A 17,618-nucleotide genomic window follows, 5' to 3' on the forward strand; every position below is an offset into this window, starting at 1 on the left:
TGACTAGTATCACTGTAGCATGCAGATTATTATCCTCTACATTGCGTGAATATTGCATTGGATGGTACCATTAAATCATCACAGCCTTTGACTGTAGGGTTTTGTTAATGTTATTTTACTCTGGGCTCTCTAACAGCAATACCCACAAATAGTGTATGTGCACAAAGATGAACACCTAAGGGCAGGGTTAGCTAGTTTTAAATTACCTTGGTTTAAACCAATTTTTTTTTTTTTTTTTTAAACACTTTTTTTCTTATTAAGCTGTGACTAGAGGCACGGCGCCGAGACTTCTTAAAAATAAAGCCTATTTTACAGGAATCCCCCTAGTAGTATTCCACATTCTTGTTGCTTGTGGTCTTCATTTGAGTGAGCTGAACCAATACAGTAAATGCACACACACCACAGAGAAATGGGGAGGATGATCCAGATCAGAGAGGTAGTAAATCTGCCTAGCATCAGCTAAGACTCCACAAACTCCTCCCATAACAATCCTATAGGACAGAAGAAAACCACAACTAACTGACTCAATCTTAAAGGGTAAACAACTCCAACACATTAAAGAGGCAATACACAGAGAAACGCCTTTATGGGGCACGATACTATTCAACGCAAAGTGAATAGTGCTGGAAATCGGCTCCTGACTAGGATTTCTTCTCGCATTCCTCAGAGGATGCGAGCAGAAATCCGACAAAAGTTCCGGCGCGATGCTGTTTTTTGCTCCCTGCACTGGGAAAATAGCATCGCGCCGGGAAGTTAGGTCGGAGAAGGCTCGTTCTTGCATCTTAAACAGGGTGTTTAGGCGCGAGAACGAGCCTTCCCCGACTTAACTTCTCACAGAATTGAATAGCTGTGGGAACTGATTCCTGGTGCTATTCACTTTGCGTTTAATTGAATCGTGGCCATGGTTTAATCTCATTCATGTTTATTTCAATTCAAAACCTTCAGCCCATCTGAGATGAATGAGCGGAAGAAAGACTTTAGTCCTGCTTTCTTTTGATGAGTTAAAATTCTAATAACTTTGGATTGTAGCCCTGCACAAAGCCAGTTAAATCTAATTCCACTACATATCAGGACAGAGGGAAGAATCCTTCAGTAATATAAAAATGCTGGCACTCTCTTGGTGACCTGCAAGGCTTCTCCACTCGTCTATTGGAGGACTTCTCTGGCTGGAGCCTGCGCCCATGTGTCAGCGGCAGTTCTGCTCGATATCCTTGTGGTACTCTTAATAACCTGCAGCAGCATTGTATTACCTATTGGGCAAGAGGATCCTTATCAAATGTAACACAGCTCCGCTGTCAACAACTGGGACACCATTTCTGTCTCAGCATTATTTGAACTCTCCCTATCTTCGTTGGAGCTGTAATGTGATGCCTCCGCGGTTCAGTTAATACTATAATGCTTGAGATACTGCTCAGTGTTTTCTAAACCATCATTTGTGAATTTTCTCTGCCACCTACTGGCTGGTTTTGGTATTGCGACTTAATTATTATCACAGGTTAACTGTAATTTCAATTCTGTGCTTTTTTTGTTTGAAGGAGCTGCCACAAGAATAAATGCAAATTTTTAACTCATTTGCTATTGGAGGGCTTACTCTGCCATCTTGTGCTAAATACCATTACTCTGTTCAAGTTACTATTTTTGGATAATTGTTACTTATCATTAGAAAGTAGATATTTCTTTGATGTTTAGCCTCTTTTTGGCATTTTGGGAGATCTATCTTTTCCCATCACTCCACTTCCTTCCTATTTTGCCAGCAATGCAGCTCAAGTATTCCATATCCGATGCTAAAGTCTTTGCTACTCAATTGGCGATGGAGTTATTGAAGATCCTGATTCCCTACCTAGACGACAGGTTTAATCACTTGTTTTTAGACCCTGACTCAGTCCCTTTGAATGCCCAAGACCAATTATACCAACTCAGTTGCAGAGCGACTCTGAGATTAATGTACCAGCCCAAATTAGCCGTAACGTTGAGTCTGTCACCTCCTTACCCGCACATCTCTCTGAAGATGCCATCGCCATTGCTATCCCTACACCTTCCCAATATTTTGCACTATATAGTTCTGAGAGGAGCCATGCTTCCTATTCTTTTGCATTTTCAGACTTAGATCGTGCGTTGGGAACATCACCAATGTATGCTGCACACTCTTCGTCCCAGGGGAATGTAGACAGTGCATATGATCCCTACTTTACTGGTCTCTGCTCTCTAACGTTTCATTTACCCAACAAGCTGTTGCGTTTGTTTATTAGAAAGAACATTGTTCAAAAGCCACAATTATTTACTTGGAATCTAAGATTACCCCCTGCTGTCTATATAGCACCTCTGTATCAAGGCCCCCTAGGTGATGTTACATAAATGACATGTTACTTATGCCTTTTCGTCCTCTTTATATTAGACCGCTCACCTATACTAGCTAGTCTGATTATGACAATTGATAACTAATATTCTTACTGGTATTCGCTTGTTTCATGTTTGTCCCCTACCCCGTATCCTGTGTATTTCACAACTCTGTATTGTTTGTCCTTGTGGACTATCAGTCCTATTCTCACATTAGTTATTATGTACGTACAACTACAGCTACTTTTGATGGGTAAAGCTTAGCAATAATGGACTCTGGGCCTAATTCAGACCCGCTCGCGAGCGCTGAGCGCTCGCAAGCGGGTTGATGTTGGCCCAGTGCGCATGCGCACAACGGAGGCGGCTCCGTTGTGTGCATGCGCGAGACCTGGATAGCGACGGGCAAGCCATCGCTCCGGGTTTCGCTACAAAGGGGGCGTGCTGTCGATGGTGAGTGACAGCATGCCCCCTTTGGTGGGCGTGGCTGCCCAGACGGAGGCGTTCCCATGGGAACGCCTACCGTCTGGGGCCGGCCCCACTGACATCACAAGTGATGTCAGTGGGAGTGCTCTCGGCTCTGATATAGCCGAAAGCACTCCCGAGCTTGCGGCAACGAGACCCTACCACAAGGGTCTCGTCGCAAGCACGATGCAAGACCATCGCAACCATCTTTTTGGCTGCTCGCTATAGCTGTGGGTGGTCACCCACAGCTATGCGAGCGGCCAGGAGGCTGCTCTAAAAAAAGAGAAGGACGACCCTGATTCAGAGCGAGCGTTCTGTCAGAGCGTCCGGCTCTGAATCAGGGCCTCTGCCCATATTACTTTTCTCTTATTTCATTATTCTTATCCGTGATTGTTATACCCATATACTTCCCCTTTGAGATATTATAGTTAAATTCAGGTCATATTCCAGACGTGGGCTGCACTAAAGTGATGGCTCACATCTCCCCTAATGGTTTGGAAAATTGGGAAACTAAGGCGTTGGAAGTATTGCATCACAATATGTCTCTGTGCTAACCATTTGTTACATCGTTGTTTTCCCTCATGTTACTTATGTGGGTTTCTATTACTGTATGTTGCATGTTATGTGTCTTCTCACGTGTCAAACTGCTTGAGACATTGCACTATTATAACTGCTGTACACCTTTATACATGTTGCATGCATTATTTTTATCAAACTCGATGATCATTCTGATGTATACTTCAATAAAAAAATGTGTTTGAAAAAAAAATAAAAAATGCTGGCACTCTCAGTGAGAATGGTGGTATTATTAAAATAATATAGTGAAATGAATGCAGTAAAATTATTCCCCTGTCTCTCCTGCATAGCAATGAATGGGATCGCACATTGCATCCCCTGATCCTATGGTCCTGCAGAGAGAACAAGGGGCCCAATATCAGGGCCATACATTGTGCGATATAGCAGGCAAATCGCACCAATCAGTCTTATCGCCTGCTTTATTGCCCCGTCTATGGGGGCCTTAAGAAACGAGTAAAGAGGAGGAAAAAGTGACTAATCCAGGAAGCAACAGTCAATAGGGAGAGCTATGTGGGTCTTCTATGCCAGGGACAGTAATATTGCAGACTAGCGCCACCTAGCTTGTAGTTTTTGGAATTAGTTTTTTGGTAGTTTGTATAAGTAGGTTACATAAAATGTAAGCATAGAATAAGTGCTATCTTAAAAACCTATGGCAAATGAGATCATCTAAAACAAAAGTCTGCGCAGTAGAACAGTCACTAGAATCCCGAATGAGACTAGAAACCGGAATGAGGGTGAATTAGATGTAACTGGAGAAGGAATTTAAGCTTGACTCTGTGGTTTGTACACTTTTACCTGCATCAAGGATAGATTATTATATACAGCAAGGAACTGTGACCACTATTCACCACAAAGGTGAGACTGACTACATATCAGTCCAGTCACTCGGCAAGTTATTGACATTGAGACATTGGTCCATGACCCACTGCAGACTGACCTCTGTCCATTTTACTCTTGGCAGGTGAATCATGGCTATCCTGTTTTCCGTCGTTGCCAGAGGAACCACCATATTGGCAAAACATGCCTGGTGTGGGGGAAATTTCCTGGAGGTGACGGAGCAGATCCTAGCCAAAATCCCATCGGAAAACAACAAGCTGACGTACTCCCATGGCAGGTGAGATTTTTAGTGTTTTCTGTGGAACTATGAATATAGAAACATGTTTTATATATTTACCAAACCTTGATAATTGGCAGTAAAGGCTATTTTGTATACATTTGCTTACTGGCAACTTTATTCAGTAACACATTGTGTAATTATATTTTTTGCCTGGTGATGGCATCTAGAGCAGAGTTATGAAACTTGGGATCTGTTCAGGTCAGTGGGCGCCCTGAGGCTTGGGGCCCCATGTCAGTGGGCATCCTGAGGCTTGGGGGCCCCATGTCAGTGGGCGCCCTGAGGCTTGGGGGCCCCATGTCAGTGGGCGCCCTGAGGCTTGGGGGCCCCATGTCAGTGGGCGCCCTGAGGCTTGGGGGCCCCATGTCAGTGGGCGCCCTGAGGCTTGGGGGCCCCATGTCAGTGGGCGCCCTGAGGCTTGGGGGCCCCATGTCAGTGGGCGCCCTGAGGCTTGGGGGCCCCATGTCAGTGGGCGCCCTGAGGCTTGGGGGCCCCATGTCAGTGGGCGCCCTGAGGCTTGGGGGCCCCATGTCAGTGGGCGCCCTGAGGCTTGGGGGCCCCATGTCAGTGGGCGCCCTGAGGCTTGGGGGCCCCATGTCAGTGGGCGCCCTGAAGCTTGGGGGCCCCATGTCAGTGGGCGCCCTGAGGCTTGGGGGCCCCATGTCAGTGGGCGCCCTGAGGCTTGGGGGCCCCATGTCAGTGGGCGCCCTGAGGCTTGGGGGCCCCATGTCAGTGGGCGCCCTGAGGCTTGGGGGCCCCATGTCAGTGGGCGCCCTGAGGCTTGGGGGCCCCATGTCAGTGGGCGCCCTGAGGCTTGGGGGCCCCATGTCAGTGGGCGCCCTGAGGCTTGGGGGCCCCATGTCAGTGGGCGCCCTGAGGCTTGGGGGCCCCATGTCAGTGGGCGCCCTGAGGCTTGGGGCCCCCATGTCAGTGGGCGCCCTGAGGCTTGGGGCCCCCAAGTCAGTGGGCGCCCTGCGGCTTGGGGCCCCCAAGTCAGTGGGCGCCCTGCGGCTTGGGGGCCCCATGTCAGGGGGCGCCCTGCGGCTTGGGGGCCCCATGTCAGGGGGCGCCCTGCGGCTTGGGGGCGCCCTGCGGCTTGGGGGCCCCATGTCAGGGGGCGCCCTGCGGCTTGGGGGCCCCATGTCAGGGGGCGCCCTGCGGCTTGGAAAAAGTGGAAAACTTATTCTATAAATTCTCCAAGATTTACATTTTATGGGCTGAATTAATATTCCAGAAAGTGTAGCCAATCAACTTCCAAGGATCCAGTAACATATGAATAAGTCAGACCTTTGTGCATCACTGGTTCTGAGAAAATTCATAGGCCGATCATTAGCATTTATTTCTATTGCCAATTTAAAACGATTACTCAAAGGCCTAGATCACAGGTTCTCAAACTTGGCCCTCAGAACCCCAAACAGTGCATGTTTTCTAGGTCTCCTCGCAGAATCACAAGTTAAATAATTATCTCCACCTGTGGATCCTTTAAAATGTGTCATTGAGTAATAAATACACCTGCGCACCTTTGGGTGGGGTCCCGAGGACCGAGTTTGAGAACCACTGCCCTAGATGATCAGTGGCTTTGATAAACTGCGCCTTAGTAAATCTACTCCTTTTGTCAACTATTCCATAGCATGTGACTACCATGGCAACCACATATATAAAGCAATGTATTTGGTTTGAAGAGCTGGTTTCCAGAGGTAGTAGCAGTTATTAAATACTGGTACAGGACTACTAAGTTGATAAGCTGTCCATGTTATTTTATTACATTTGTAAGTGATAGTATTAATCTCCCATTTGCATGTACATATATACAGTTTGCTTTAGTAATTAAGGCACTCTGTATATACGAGTAATACAAACATTTATTAACACTTTTGTCGGGATGCATCAAGCATCTCATATTGGATGCGATGCATCCTTCCATTGAACGCATGAAGACTGGCGTTTAGTAACGCTGTATGCGGCTCTTTTTAGCAAAAGACAGTTCCTCCGATAAGAGCTGTTCTTTGCAATGTTGGACTGTCTACGACCCGGGTGCCCATCTGTGCATGTACGAGCCGCGGGGGACCCTGGGAGGGAGCCTATTGGATCTCTCTCGGGGAAGTTTCCAGATAAGAAGCCCATATGCATATGGAAAATGTGGTCAAACCCCCGAATAAAGCATTTTCGGGGGTTTGACAGAACTTGGATGCACCCCGCCCTTTATCTGATTAATACTGAAAAGAGTGTTTAATGTTTTTTTCTGTGTTCTCCTTTCTCAGCTATTTGTTCCATTATATCTGTCAGGACAGAATCATATACCTCTGCATTACTGATGATGTGAGTACCTACTAAAAGCATAACAGTAAAACATTTGTTATATGTGTGAAGAGATAATGTATTGTGAAGACTTAGCATGACGCATCCCTTATAGTTAAAAGGTAAAGTATGAAGGAGTATTCCCTCCTCACCCATCATAAAAGTAAGACCCATCATACAGTCCTAGCAATTGGCCAGATGGCTGGTGCTTTAACCACTTAACCGGCTAATAGTTAAAAAAAAAATGCCTCCAAAATTGCTGGATTTTTAAAAAATAATGTAAATTCTGTAAATAATTGGTATTTAAATCTGGTTAAGTATAATTTTGACCAAATATGCAAATCTGTCAATACAATTATATGTAATCAAGTTTACATTGATATTACCCCAAATTATTTGATTTTGAGGTAATATATGGAGAAAGGTGTTTCATACAGTTTAATAAAAAAAAACTCAACGTCACTTTGCTGGTGCACACTGCAGCGATTAATGTAGGACAGAACGATCATGGCTCTGCATGCGATATCACCAGGTTTGATGGGCAGCACATCAAACCTGACGACTTTGCATGCGCCTGCGGGAGCGCGCATATCATACATACAGTACGCATTGCACGATATGCCCAATTGCATTGCTCCAGTGTGTACCTGGCATAACACATTTTTGGGATTTCAGTGGTGTTTCTATTTAGCCAAACGTGATGGTGTGCATTCTGTATTACAGATAAGCATTTCCTGCCCAGGACATTAAACTGTACAGATAAGATAAATTGCCTGAAGGTCATGTGAGGAGATTAAATTGCAACGTTGCACTATACACAGTCACTTGTGTAGCACAAGAGCTTACTGTTATCAGATAAAGCTGGTCACATTGGTAGCAGCTGCCTGCGTAGCCTCTCACTTCCATCATTATGTGTGTGTACGGCTTATATACATTTACCCCTTCATCATATTATATTCACACTTCCATCATTATGTGTGTGTACGGCTTATATACATACATTTACCCCTTCATCATGTTTATTTCTACTTCAGGGTCCATAGGGTATCCACAGGATACCTTGGGGTATAGGTGTGACGTCAGTCGCAGGGCACCAAAGAGTTAAGCTTTCAGCCTCCCAGGATGCACTAGGTCCCCCTCCTATACCCCGCCCCCGGGCCAAGGCACCTCAGTTTAGTTTGGTGCCCGGCCGGAGTCGGGTGCACCTGTTGGAGTGGGGGCTAGAAGAGCCCCTGAAGCTTTTTCTTCATGCAGCTGTGGCTGCACATCTGGATGAACAGCATGGACAGTCAGTCCTGACGTCCATGCTGTCTTCCCTACACCCCGCCGGTACCAGAACGCCGGTACTGATCCGGGGATGCTGGTGGGCGTCTGGGGTCACAGCTAGCAGTGACCCCAGATGTTCCGGACCATGGCCGGATTCAAGGGGGACAGAGGTAAGCAGCGGGGTCCCGCGGTGGGTCCCCGCTGATCACATGGTCCTAAGTCCCCAGGCAGGGGGCTCCCTGGGGACTGGCTGCAGCGTGGAGCCAGGCGACCAACCTGCGCTTCCACTACCCCCTGGGACAGCGGACCGCAGCAGAGCGGTAGCGCTGCGGCGTCCCAGGGGTTAAATGCATGCATGGGGAGCGCGCCTTCCCTGTCTCACAGCCGGCGCCTCCCCCGCTGCACACAGCCCTCTCTGCACTGTGCTGACTGGTCCTGTGTCAGCGCTCCTCCCCCAGGCCAGCTTCTCTCTGCTCCTCGGCGGCCATCTTCTCTGCAACGCATGGTGAACGCTGCTGGAAGTCTGGAAGGAAGCATCGTGGTCTGGGTCCCCCCGCATACCTCTCCTCCGCTGTGGCTCAGGTCTGTGTATGCAGCGCTGTGTCCTACCAGGCCCTGTGTCTGTGTAGTTGAGTGATCAGCGCTGTTAGTGCAGGAATTGTTATTTCTCTGCATTGTATGTGACTGTGCTAGCGCTGCCTGTAACTTTTCTTCTCTAAACTGTCAGCTTTATTACTGTCCCTGTTCTTTCTGCTAAAGCCCTTGCGGTGCGGTGCTGCAGGGTGGTCTCTCGCCTATTTAATACTTAATTGGTGAGAGAGGTCACATACGTGGTGCCATCATGTCTGAAAGTGATTTTCCCCTCCGGCTACAGTGTACCACGTGCAAAGTACCGTTAGCGGAGGGGGAGGGTAGCGCGGAGGGCCTTTGCCGGCAGTGTTTGTCCATGGCGCGGCCTATTACGGTTACAGCACCGGTACAGGAGCCGCCCTGGGCTTGTTTCGCTCAGGCGTTAACAGCTTTAGTGGGCCAGTTAGCTCCGCGTTTACTCCGATGGGTTTGTCCCAGCAGTCTGTGGTGTCGTCACCCATGCAGGGGTTCCCACGACAATTGGTGGTACCCCACAGTCTCCCTATTTCCCCGCTCCCGGGTTCTCAGGAGCCAGCGTGGGTTAACTCCCTGACGAGTTCTGTACAGCACTTGTCGGATGTGTTGCAAGGGGAGTCTGTGATGCGGCCTCATAAAAGGCCGGTGGCGTCTCTGTCCGCTCCTTAGGAGGATGACGAAGGGACGTCTGATGATGGGGAGATTCTGGATCCTTACGATCAGGAACCTTTCCATACTAAGGACGCTGATGCTAAGTCCAAAGTATATATTCCTGGACTTATTCGGGCGGTCCGCACAGCCTTGGTGATTGAGGACGAAGTTCCCCCAGCGGCTAAATCTAAGTATGCCTTTTTCAAAGATGTGAAGGGCGATGCCACAGTCTTTCCTCTTTCGGGTCAGTTGGTGGACCATTTAGAGGAGGCGTGGAAACAACCTGGCAAAAGATACCAGCCGCAGAGACGCCTGGCGGTGGCTTATCCGTTCGCGGATAATTATTTTGCTAAGTGTGAATCCCCTCCACAGGTGGATTCTCACGTGACCCGTCTTGTCCGTAGTGCCACATTGCCGATGCCATCCATGTCCTCCCTTAAGGATGCTACGGACCGCAAGGTAGAAATCTGCCTGAAGTCCGCTTATTCCCTTGCAGGGGGGGCAGCACGGCCGGCTATGGCCATTTGCTGGGTTGCCAGAGCGATGGAGCGCTGGGCGGATTCATTAGAGGCTTCTTTTGAATCCGACTGTCCGGCCGAACAGGCGGAGTTGATTGGCAATCTCCGTGATTCGGCCACCTACATCAACGAGGCGGCTCTAGACATTAGTACTCTGGTGTCTAGAATTTCTTCAGCAGCGGTAGCTGCTCGTCGCACCTTGTGGCTGCGATCCTGGAAGGCGGACGCAGATCCAAGAAAGGTCTGGAAGCGTTGCCGTTTACCGGAGAAGTTCTCTTCGGTCCGGATCTGGATAAGATTGTGGCCATGCTGGCGGCAGCCAAATCTGCTTGTCTCCCGTCGGCCGCTGCTCCTTCTGGTTCTGGACCATCGTCCTTTCGGTCATCTAGGGCCCAGGGCAGGCCCAAACCACAGTCGTTTCCTCGACAGGCTGGCCCTAAGAAATCGGTCAAGCCCCGGAAACAGGCATGGAGTACCAGACGTCCGGCCCCCAAGCCAGATGACAAGCCTGCGGCCTGACGGTCCGGGTCTCCCCTTGGGGGATCCCAGGGTGGGAGGCCGCCTGCTGCAGTTCTCCCGGTGTTGGTCGTTCACTACGACAGACACTTGGGTTCTGGAGGTGGTCTCTCACGGGTACGCCCTCTCCTTCCGGCACAGACCCCCGGCTCGATTCTTCACCACGGGTCTACCATCAGACCGGAACAAGGCTACGGAGCTGCGGAAGGTATTGCACACTATGCTCCAGGCTGGAGTTATAGTGCCTGTTCCATTCTCCCAGAGGGGCCAGGGTTTCTATTCAAATCTATTTTTGGTACAGAAACCCAATGGGTCATATCGTCCGATTCTCAACCTCAAAGCACTCAACAAGTCTTTGCGGGTCCCGAAGTTTCGGATGGAGACCCTACGGTCCATCATTCTGGCGCTGGAACCTGGGGACTACATGGTGTCATTGAACTTACAGGACGCTATGGCGGTCATGGCGGCTTCTCTGCGGCTGCAAGGAGTCCGCATGTTGCCGTACTTGGACGACCTGTTATTGGTGGCAGGATCTCCAGAGCTCCTGTTACACCACTTGGACCTGACCATTGCACTGCTGCAATGGCACGGCTGGCTAATCAACTGGCAGAAGTCCACTCTAATCCCGTCTCGGAGGATTCTGCATCTTGGAGCCTTATTGGACTCGGGACAGCAAAGGATCTTCGTGACGGAGGACAAGATCTCTGCTTTACAGTCAAGGGTGCGCAGTTGTCTGCACAGCCGCCGGGTGTCCTTACACTCGGCGATGAGGTTACTGGGCTCCATGGTGTCGGTGTTCGACATGGTGGAATACGCCCAGTTTCACTCCAGACCTCTGCAGCACCTGATCCTGTCCAAGTGGAACGGGCTGCCTCAGTCTCTGAAGTTCCAGACGATTGTGCTCACCCCGGAGGTTCGCCTGTCCCTTGCGTGGTGGTTAAAGACGACCCACCTCAACAAGGGACGTCCGTTCTGGGTTCCAAATTGGGTCCTGTTGACAACGGACGCCAGTCTTCGGGGCTGGGGAGCAGTTTCGGGTCCACACTTGTTCCAGGGCAGGTGGACACCGACAGAAGCGGAGCTTCCAATAAATATCTTGGAACTCCGTGCGGTCTTCAATGCTCTCCTGCAGGCACAGCGGTTTCTCCAGGGTCACCCGGTGCAGGTCCAGTCGGGCAATGCTACCACCGTGGCCTACATAAACAGGCAAGGAGGAACTCGCAGTCGGGCGGCTCTCGTAGAGGTCTCTCGGATCCTGGTTTGGGCGGAGCGCAATCTTCCGGCCATATCAGCGGTCTTCATCCCGGGAGTGCTAAATTGGGAGGCGGACTTTCTAAGTCGCCAGGACGTTCATCCAGGGGAATGGTCCCTGCACCCGGACGTTTTTCAACTACTGGTGGACAGGTGGGGTCTTCCAGAAATCGACCTCATGGCGTCCCGGCACAACAACAAGTTGCCGGTGTACGGGTCTCGCACAAGAGACGAAGGGGCGTCTCTGGTGGATGCTCTGTCCGTCCGGTGGACGTTCAGGTTCGCATACCTGTTCCCTCCGGTCTCCCTTCTTCCACGGGTAATCCGGAAATTCAAACAGGAAGGAGGGACGCTCCTGTTGATAGCTCCCGCGTGGCCCAGACGGCACTGGTTCTCAGACCTTCAGGGTCTGTCCGTGGACAGTCCTCTGCGGTTGCCGCTACGACCGGACCTTCTGTCTCAGGGTCCTTGTCTTCACCCGGACCTGACTCGGCTGTCTTTGGCGGCGTGGCTGTTGAGACGGCCATGCTGAGGTCCTGGGGGTTTTCCAGCTCTGTGGTGCGTACCATGTTACGAGCTCGGAAACAGTCTTCCGCGAGGATATACCATCGCGTGTGGCATACGTTCTTCCAGTGGTGTCGACCGAGAGGTTATGCACCGCGGGAGTTTCGTCTGTCTCGGATTCTCGCCTTCCTGCAAGCGGGACTAGATCATGGGCTTCGCCTTGCTTCTTTGAAGGTACAGGTTTCGGCCCTATCTGTCTGGTTTCACCGTAGGATTGCTACAATCCCGGATGTGCGCACCTTTATGCAAGGTGTTCTCCGTTTTCAGCCGCCCTTTGTTCCACCTGTGGCGCCTTGGGATTTGGCTGTGGTCCTGAGGGCTCTCCAAGGACCGCCGTTTGAACCACTGGGCTCAGTGGATATTAAATGGCTAACAGCTAAGACTGTTTTCCTTCTGGCCGTTGCTTCAGCCAGACGTGTTTCTGAGTTAGGGGCTCTTTCTTGTAGACCCCCTTTCTTGGTTTTTCATGGGAACAGGGCAGTGCTCCGCACTCGGCCCGAGTTTCTTCCCAAAGTTGTTTCCCAGTTTCATGTTAACGAGGAAATAGTTGTTCCGGCCTTTAACTCACCGGGTCTTTCCGTGGGTGAGGCCTCTTTGGATGTTGTGCGGGCCTTAAGGACTTATGTTGACCGCACTTCTTTGTTTAGGAAGTCGGACGCTTTGTTGTCCTCTATGGCTTCTGTAAAAAGGGTTGGCCTGCTTCAAAGCAAACTTTGGCAGCCTGGATCCGTATGGCTATTTCTGAAGCTTATCTTCATGAAGGCCTACCGGTCCCTCCTTCTCTGAAGGCTCATTCCACTAGGTCTGTGGGTCCTTCGTGGGCAGCTCGACGTGGTGCCTCGGCAGTTCAGATCTGCAAGGCTGCTACGTGGTCTTCTGTCCATACCTTCGTGAGGTATTACAGGTTTGACACCTTCGCCTCTCAGGATGCTTCCTTCGGGCGGCGGATTCTCCTTTCTGCACAGGAGCGTCCCCACCCTTAAAGGATACTGCTTTGGGACATCCCCAAGGTATCCTGTGGATACCCTATGGACCCTGAAGTAGAAAATATGAGATATGGTAAGAACTTACCCTTGTTATCTCTATTTCTACGAAGTCCATAGGGTTCCACAGGACTCCCGCCCTGTCGCACCTGTGCTGCAGATGGGCTTTGCTCTGGTCACCGGTTTTCCGTCTCCCTCTGGTGAGAATGTGATTCTTGTATGTGTCCAGATCTTTGTTCTCTCTCTTCCTTCTCCTCCTCCGGCCTATGGCTTGGTAACTAACTGAGGTGCCTTGGCCCGGGGGCGGGGTATAGGAGGGGGACCTAGTGCATCCTGGGAGGCTGAAAGCTTAACTCTTTGGTGCCCTGCGACTGACGTCACACCTATACCCCAAGGTATCCTGTGGAACCCTATGGACTTCGTAGAAATAGAGATAACAAGGGTAAGTTCTTACCATATCTCATATTATTCACACTTCTCCAACCACCTTCTAACTGGTCATTTTCTTTATGTATGCATCTCCATCAGGGCTATAGGTACAGTGTATGTGGCCATTCATAAAATAAATATACCATTAACATTCAGATGACTTAGATTTTGTTTCTAAATGCCCTCCTGCAATATATATTACACAATGGAGTTTCAGCTGTCTACAGAAAGAATACTTGTACTGAAGTTGTTGCATATTAGTCTTTATATGGCACTACAAGGGGTCCGCAGCGCCTTACAAGGTACATAGATAGAAACTGTATGAGCAAAGGAACTTACAGTACAGAAAATAGCAGAACATGGATTATAAACATTGCTGCATCAGCGGTCATTATAACCCCAGGTGCCGTTGTAGGCAGTGGGGAGAAGATGATGGTATAACTGAGGGCGGAGGGCCCTGCTAGTGAGAGCTTACAGGGGAAGGGCAGACAGACACGGGTGACACAGAGGGAGAGACAGTGACTGTATTGCATAGACACCTCAGCCTGTATCGTCGCACTCTTCCTGTTCAATCGTGCGTCTGTAATTCCAGGAATTCGAACGTTCCAGGGCTTTTAATTTCTTGAATGAAGTAAAGAAAAGGTTCCAGACCACCTATGGATCCCGGGCACAGACTGCGCTCCCTTACGCCATGAACAGCGAATTCTCTAGTGTCCTTTCTGCACAACTGGTAAGGTCTCACTATATGAGAATAAGAACGCTTCGGTACTCTGACTGATATGTTTAAGCAGAATATAACACCTTTATATATGGAAGTTGGCATATTATGGCGGAAGATGGGAGTTGTATGTACAACATACTGTAAAAGCCTCACTTAGAAGGGCAATGTTTTAGGCTTAGCTCCTTGCTCTCGGCATATACAGCCCTGTGAGTGTGTATAACAGCAGCCAGTAGTCATATGAGCACTGAACAGTCACACGCTGTATAAGCCGGTCATACGGACACATGTGACCACTGCACTGTGCATACACATCTCGTGACCACACCCAGGGTCATGTCTCTCAATCTTTTTCTCATTCTTCATTCATAGTTTTATTTCTGGTATTCGGGATCATTAAGGTGCTTCACTGACTTTTCTGTGTATTGTGCAAGCATAGCTAAATACATGTAATATATATTTTTTAGAATTGCTTATATGAATATGAAGAAATACATAGCATTATATATTGTATTGCATGTAATGGCACAAGCAGGTTACTCATTTTGCCTGACATGCCCAGATTGCCAGAATTGACAAACAAGAATCAGAGTTTCTCATCCCCATGGGACATATATGAAAACAGTCCTACAGGAAACAGGTGGGGTTGTCCGTAGCAACTAAACAGATGTTGCATTCACTTTCCAAACAGCTTTAGAAAAATGACATTATGGCCTTTATTCCGTTCTCTGCAATATTCGGCTCCGCACATAGTGGTAGAGTAAGGTAACACAACATCACTAATTTTCCTGTGCATCCCGATGGACTGCGAGGGAAAATGTGAGACCTGGATGTCCCAGCGTCAATCTGGATTCTGACCGTTTCTCTGGCATTTAGTGACTATCGCTAATTGAATTAACCCATTAGAATATGATTAGTTACACCGTTACATTTTGAACCGTTTTTCTGACCATATTATGAGCATGAGGGTGAAAATAAAGACTAACCCTCTAGGCCATGGGTCTTCAACCTTTGGCCCTTCAGCTGTTGTGGAACTACACATCCTAGCATGCCCTGCCACCTTTTTGATATAAAAGCATGCTAAAACAATTGCAGGGCATCCTGGGATCTGTAGTTCCACAGCAGCTGGAGGGCCAAAGGTTGAAGACCCATGCCGAGGCAGTGGCGTCCTTCCCAGTGGTGTCACCTGGGGTGGGGAGGGAAGCTGTGTGCCCAACTTAGCTGCGCGACACTGAAAAGGGGGATGTGGCCTAGCAGGCAGGGGCGTGATGGGCGAACCCCCGTGGTCCCGTTATTCCTGGGGGACAGGGGGGGGGGTGCGGACTGCCCTGTGTGCAGTGCCGGCTCCCTCAGTGTCAGGAGCCGAGTGCTGCACTTAATTATACAGTTATGCATCTTGGTGTCGACCCTCGGCGGGTGCGGCCCGCACCCCCCTTGTGACGCCACTGTCTCTAGGTATGGGAAAGATCAATCATGGGAAATGTGTGTGTGTGTGTGTGTATTAAGTGTAGTATATATTTGCATCACTGATCCTATAGCAATCCACTGCTTTGTAATAATAATATTTATTTATTGCGCAGTTTCTTATATTTGATGCCATGGCAATGGTTGTGCAGTTTCCTATGTTTAGTTAAATAAGGTGCTACCACTCTATTTAAGTAGATTTACAAACAAAAACAAATAGAGCTGGAAGAGTGTCAGGTGTTGTGCACTCTTAAGATCATAGATCACACTTGTAGATATTACTGAAAATATAAGTTAAAATGACCTAAATCTTTATAGGTATCTCTTAAAATAATGTGTTCAGGAATTAGTAGATTTAAGGCGAAATATGTGGAAATTTTACAAAAATTAATAGAATCGATGTGCAAGAATATTTTTTGTTTTTCAAATGTGCATTAAAATTGTTCCTTTTGCGGCTGGTGTAATATATAAATATATTTATGTAATTATGCTTATTATGTGTTCACGTTTAATCTGTCGTAAAAGATTTATGTCATTTTAACCTATGTTTTCAGTAATATCTACAAGTGTGATCTATAATCTTAAGAGTGCACAACACCTGGGTACACACCTGAACGACCGGCAATCGTGCCAATGTTCAGGGCAATTTGCCGTCACCCTGGACATCGCATGATTGCCGGTACACACTGCAGAATTTAATGAACGACGGAATGATTAATTGTTCCGTCCTTCATTAATATGTATTGCGCCGCATGTGATATCGTGTGATTGGCTGTGCAGCACAGTCAATCACACGATATCGCATCGACCAGCAGGAGCGCGCAATTGTGCACATACACTAGGCAATATACCTGATTTGTCGTGCCGATAAGCCAAATCGTGCTGATATCGTCCTGGTGTGTTTGCACCCTAACACTCTTCCTGCTCGATTTGGTTTTGTTTGTACATCTATTTATTGATTGATGTAGAAGAGCAAAGGGTGAAGGGAACATTAGGGCTGTCTCCATAATGATATTGCTGGATTAATTGTTAATAGATTTTTATGCTCCTTTTTTTTTTTTTTTATCTTTTAATAGAAACACCACTCGGAAAACAAGAGTGTAGACCGTGTAGTGGAGACACAGGCCCAGGTGGATGAATTGAAAGGAATTATGGTCCGAAACATAGGTACATACAGGGAAATCAGTGTACACATAATAACAAATGAGGACAGTAGGTCCATAGATTCTAGCAGTAATTTTAACTAGGTACTCCTGGGTGCTCTCCAGCTCTGCATTATAAAATGTATTAATATAATATGGGTGGGGGTAATGGGGGCTACAAGCAGTCATACTCACAAACTCATACCTCCCAACATATGGGAATTAAAAGCGGCACCCCTTGTGTACGCAAAAGGGGTGAAGGCTCGCAGCACACTCATGTTTCCATCACTCTGGGGGCTTATCCAGCATTCCTGGAGTTGCTGGGATGCCCCCAGGCTCTTCCCCGCCCTCATGGCATCTATACACCCGCTGCTCTGCACAGCAGAGAGAGTGCTTCCCATAACTTTAGAACATCGGATGACTTTGGACCACTATATTTCCAAATGACGACGTTCATGAGTCAGAACACATGTGAAGGGTCCTGTGTAGTGTTGTCAGTTGGGAGTGTTACACACTGGGTTACTACACATGTATTCGTGAAAATTAGTTGTGACAGAGTACAAACAAAGTTTTGGGCTTTCAAACTGCCATTTGGTTGCGTTAATCAGGGCTTTGCACGGGTTTAGCCGCTTCACACATTACCTAGAGATGTGCGGGTTCAGTTTTATTCGGTTCTCGTCGCCAAATTATCGCAAGGTTAGAATAATTCGGATTTCTCTTATT

At 48.4% G+C, this 17,618-nt stretch overlaps 1 protein-coding gene across 1 annotated transcript in view; it reads left to right on the forward strand.

Annotated features, from left to right (window-relative positions):
• Positions 1 to 17,618, forward strand: part of VAMP7 (vesicle associated membrane protein 7) — a 36,315-nt gene that overhangs the window by 13,269 nt on the left and 5,428 nt on the right. Inside the window, exons 2-5 of the mRNA XM_088452901.1 lie at positions 4,337 to 4,489; positions 6,751 to 6,808; positions 14,164 to 14,301; positions 16,830 to 16,920. Of these exons, the coding sequence (XP_088309027.1) occupies positions 4,344 to 4,489; positions 6,751 to 6,808; positions 14,164 to 14,301; positions 16,830 to 16,920 (433 nt within the window). The 5' untranslated portion in view covers positions 4,337 to 4,343. The remainder of the gene's footprint in view (positions 1 to 4,336; positions 4,490 to 6,750; positions 6,809 to 14,163; positions 14,302 to 16,829; positions 16,921 to 17,618) is intronic.

This window comes from Taudactylus pleione, unplaced genomic scaffold (assembly GCF_031769625.1).
Source record: "Taudactylus pleione unplaced genomic scaffold, aTauple2 ptg000039l, whole genome shotgun sequence".
Classification (NCBI taxonomy): Eukaryota; Metazoa; Chordata; class Amphibia; order Anura; family Myobatrachidae; genus Taudactylus; species Taudactylus pleione.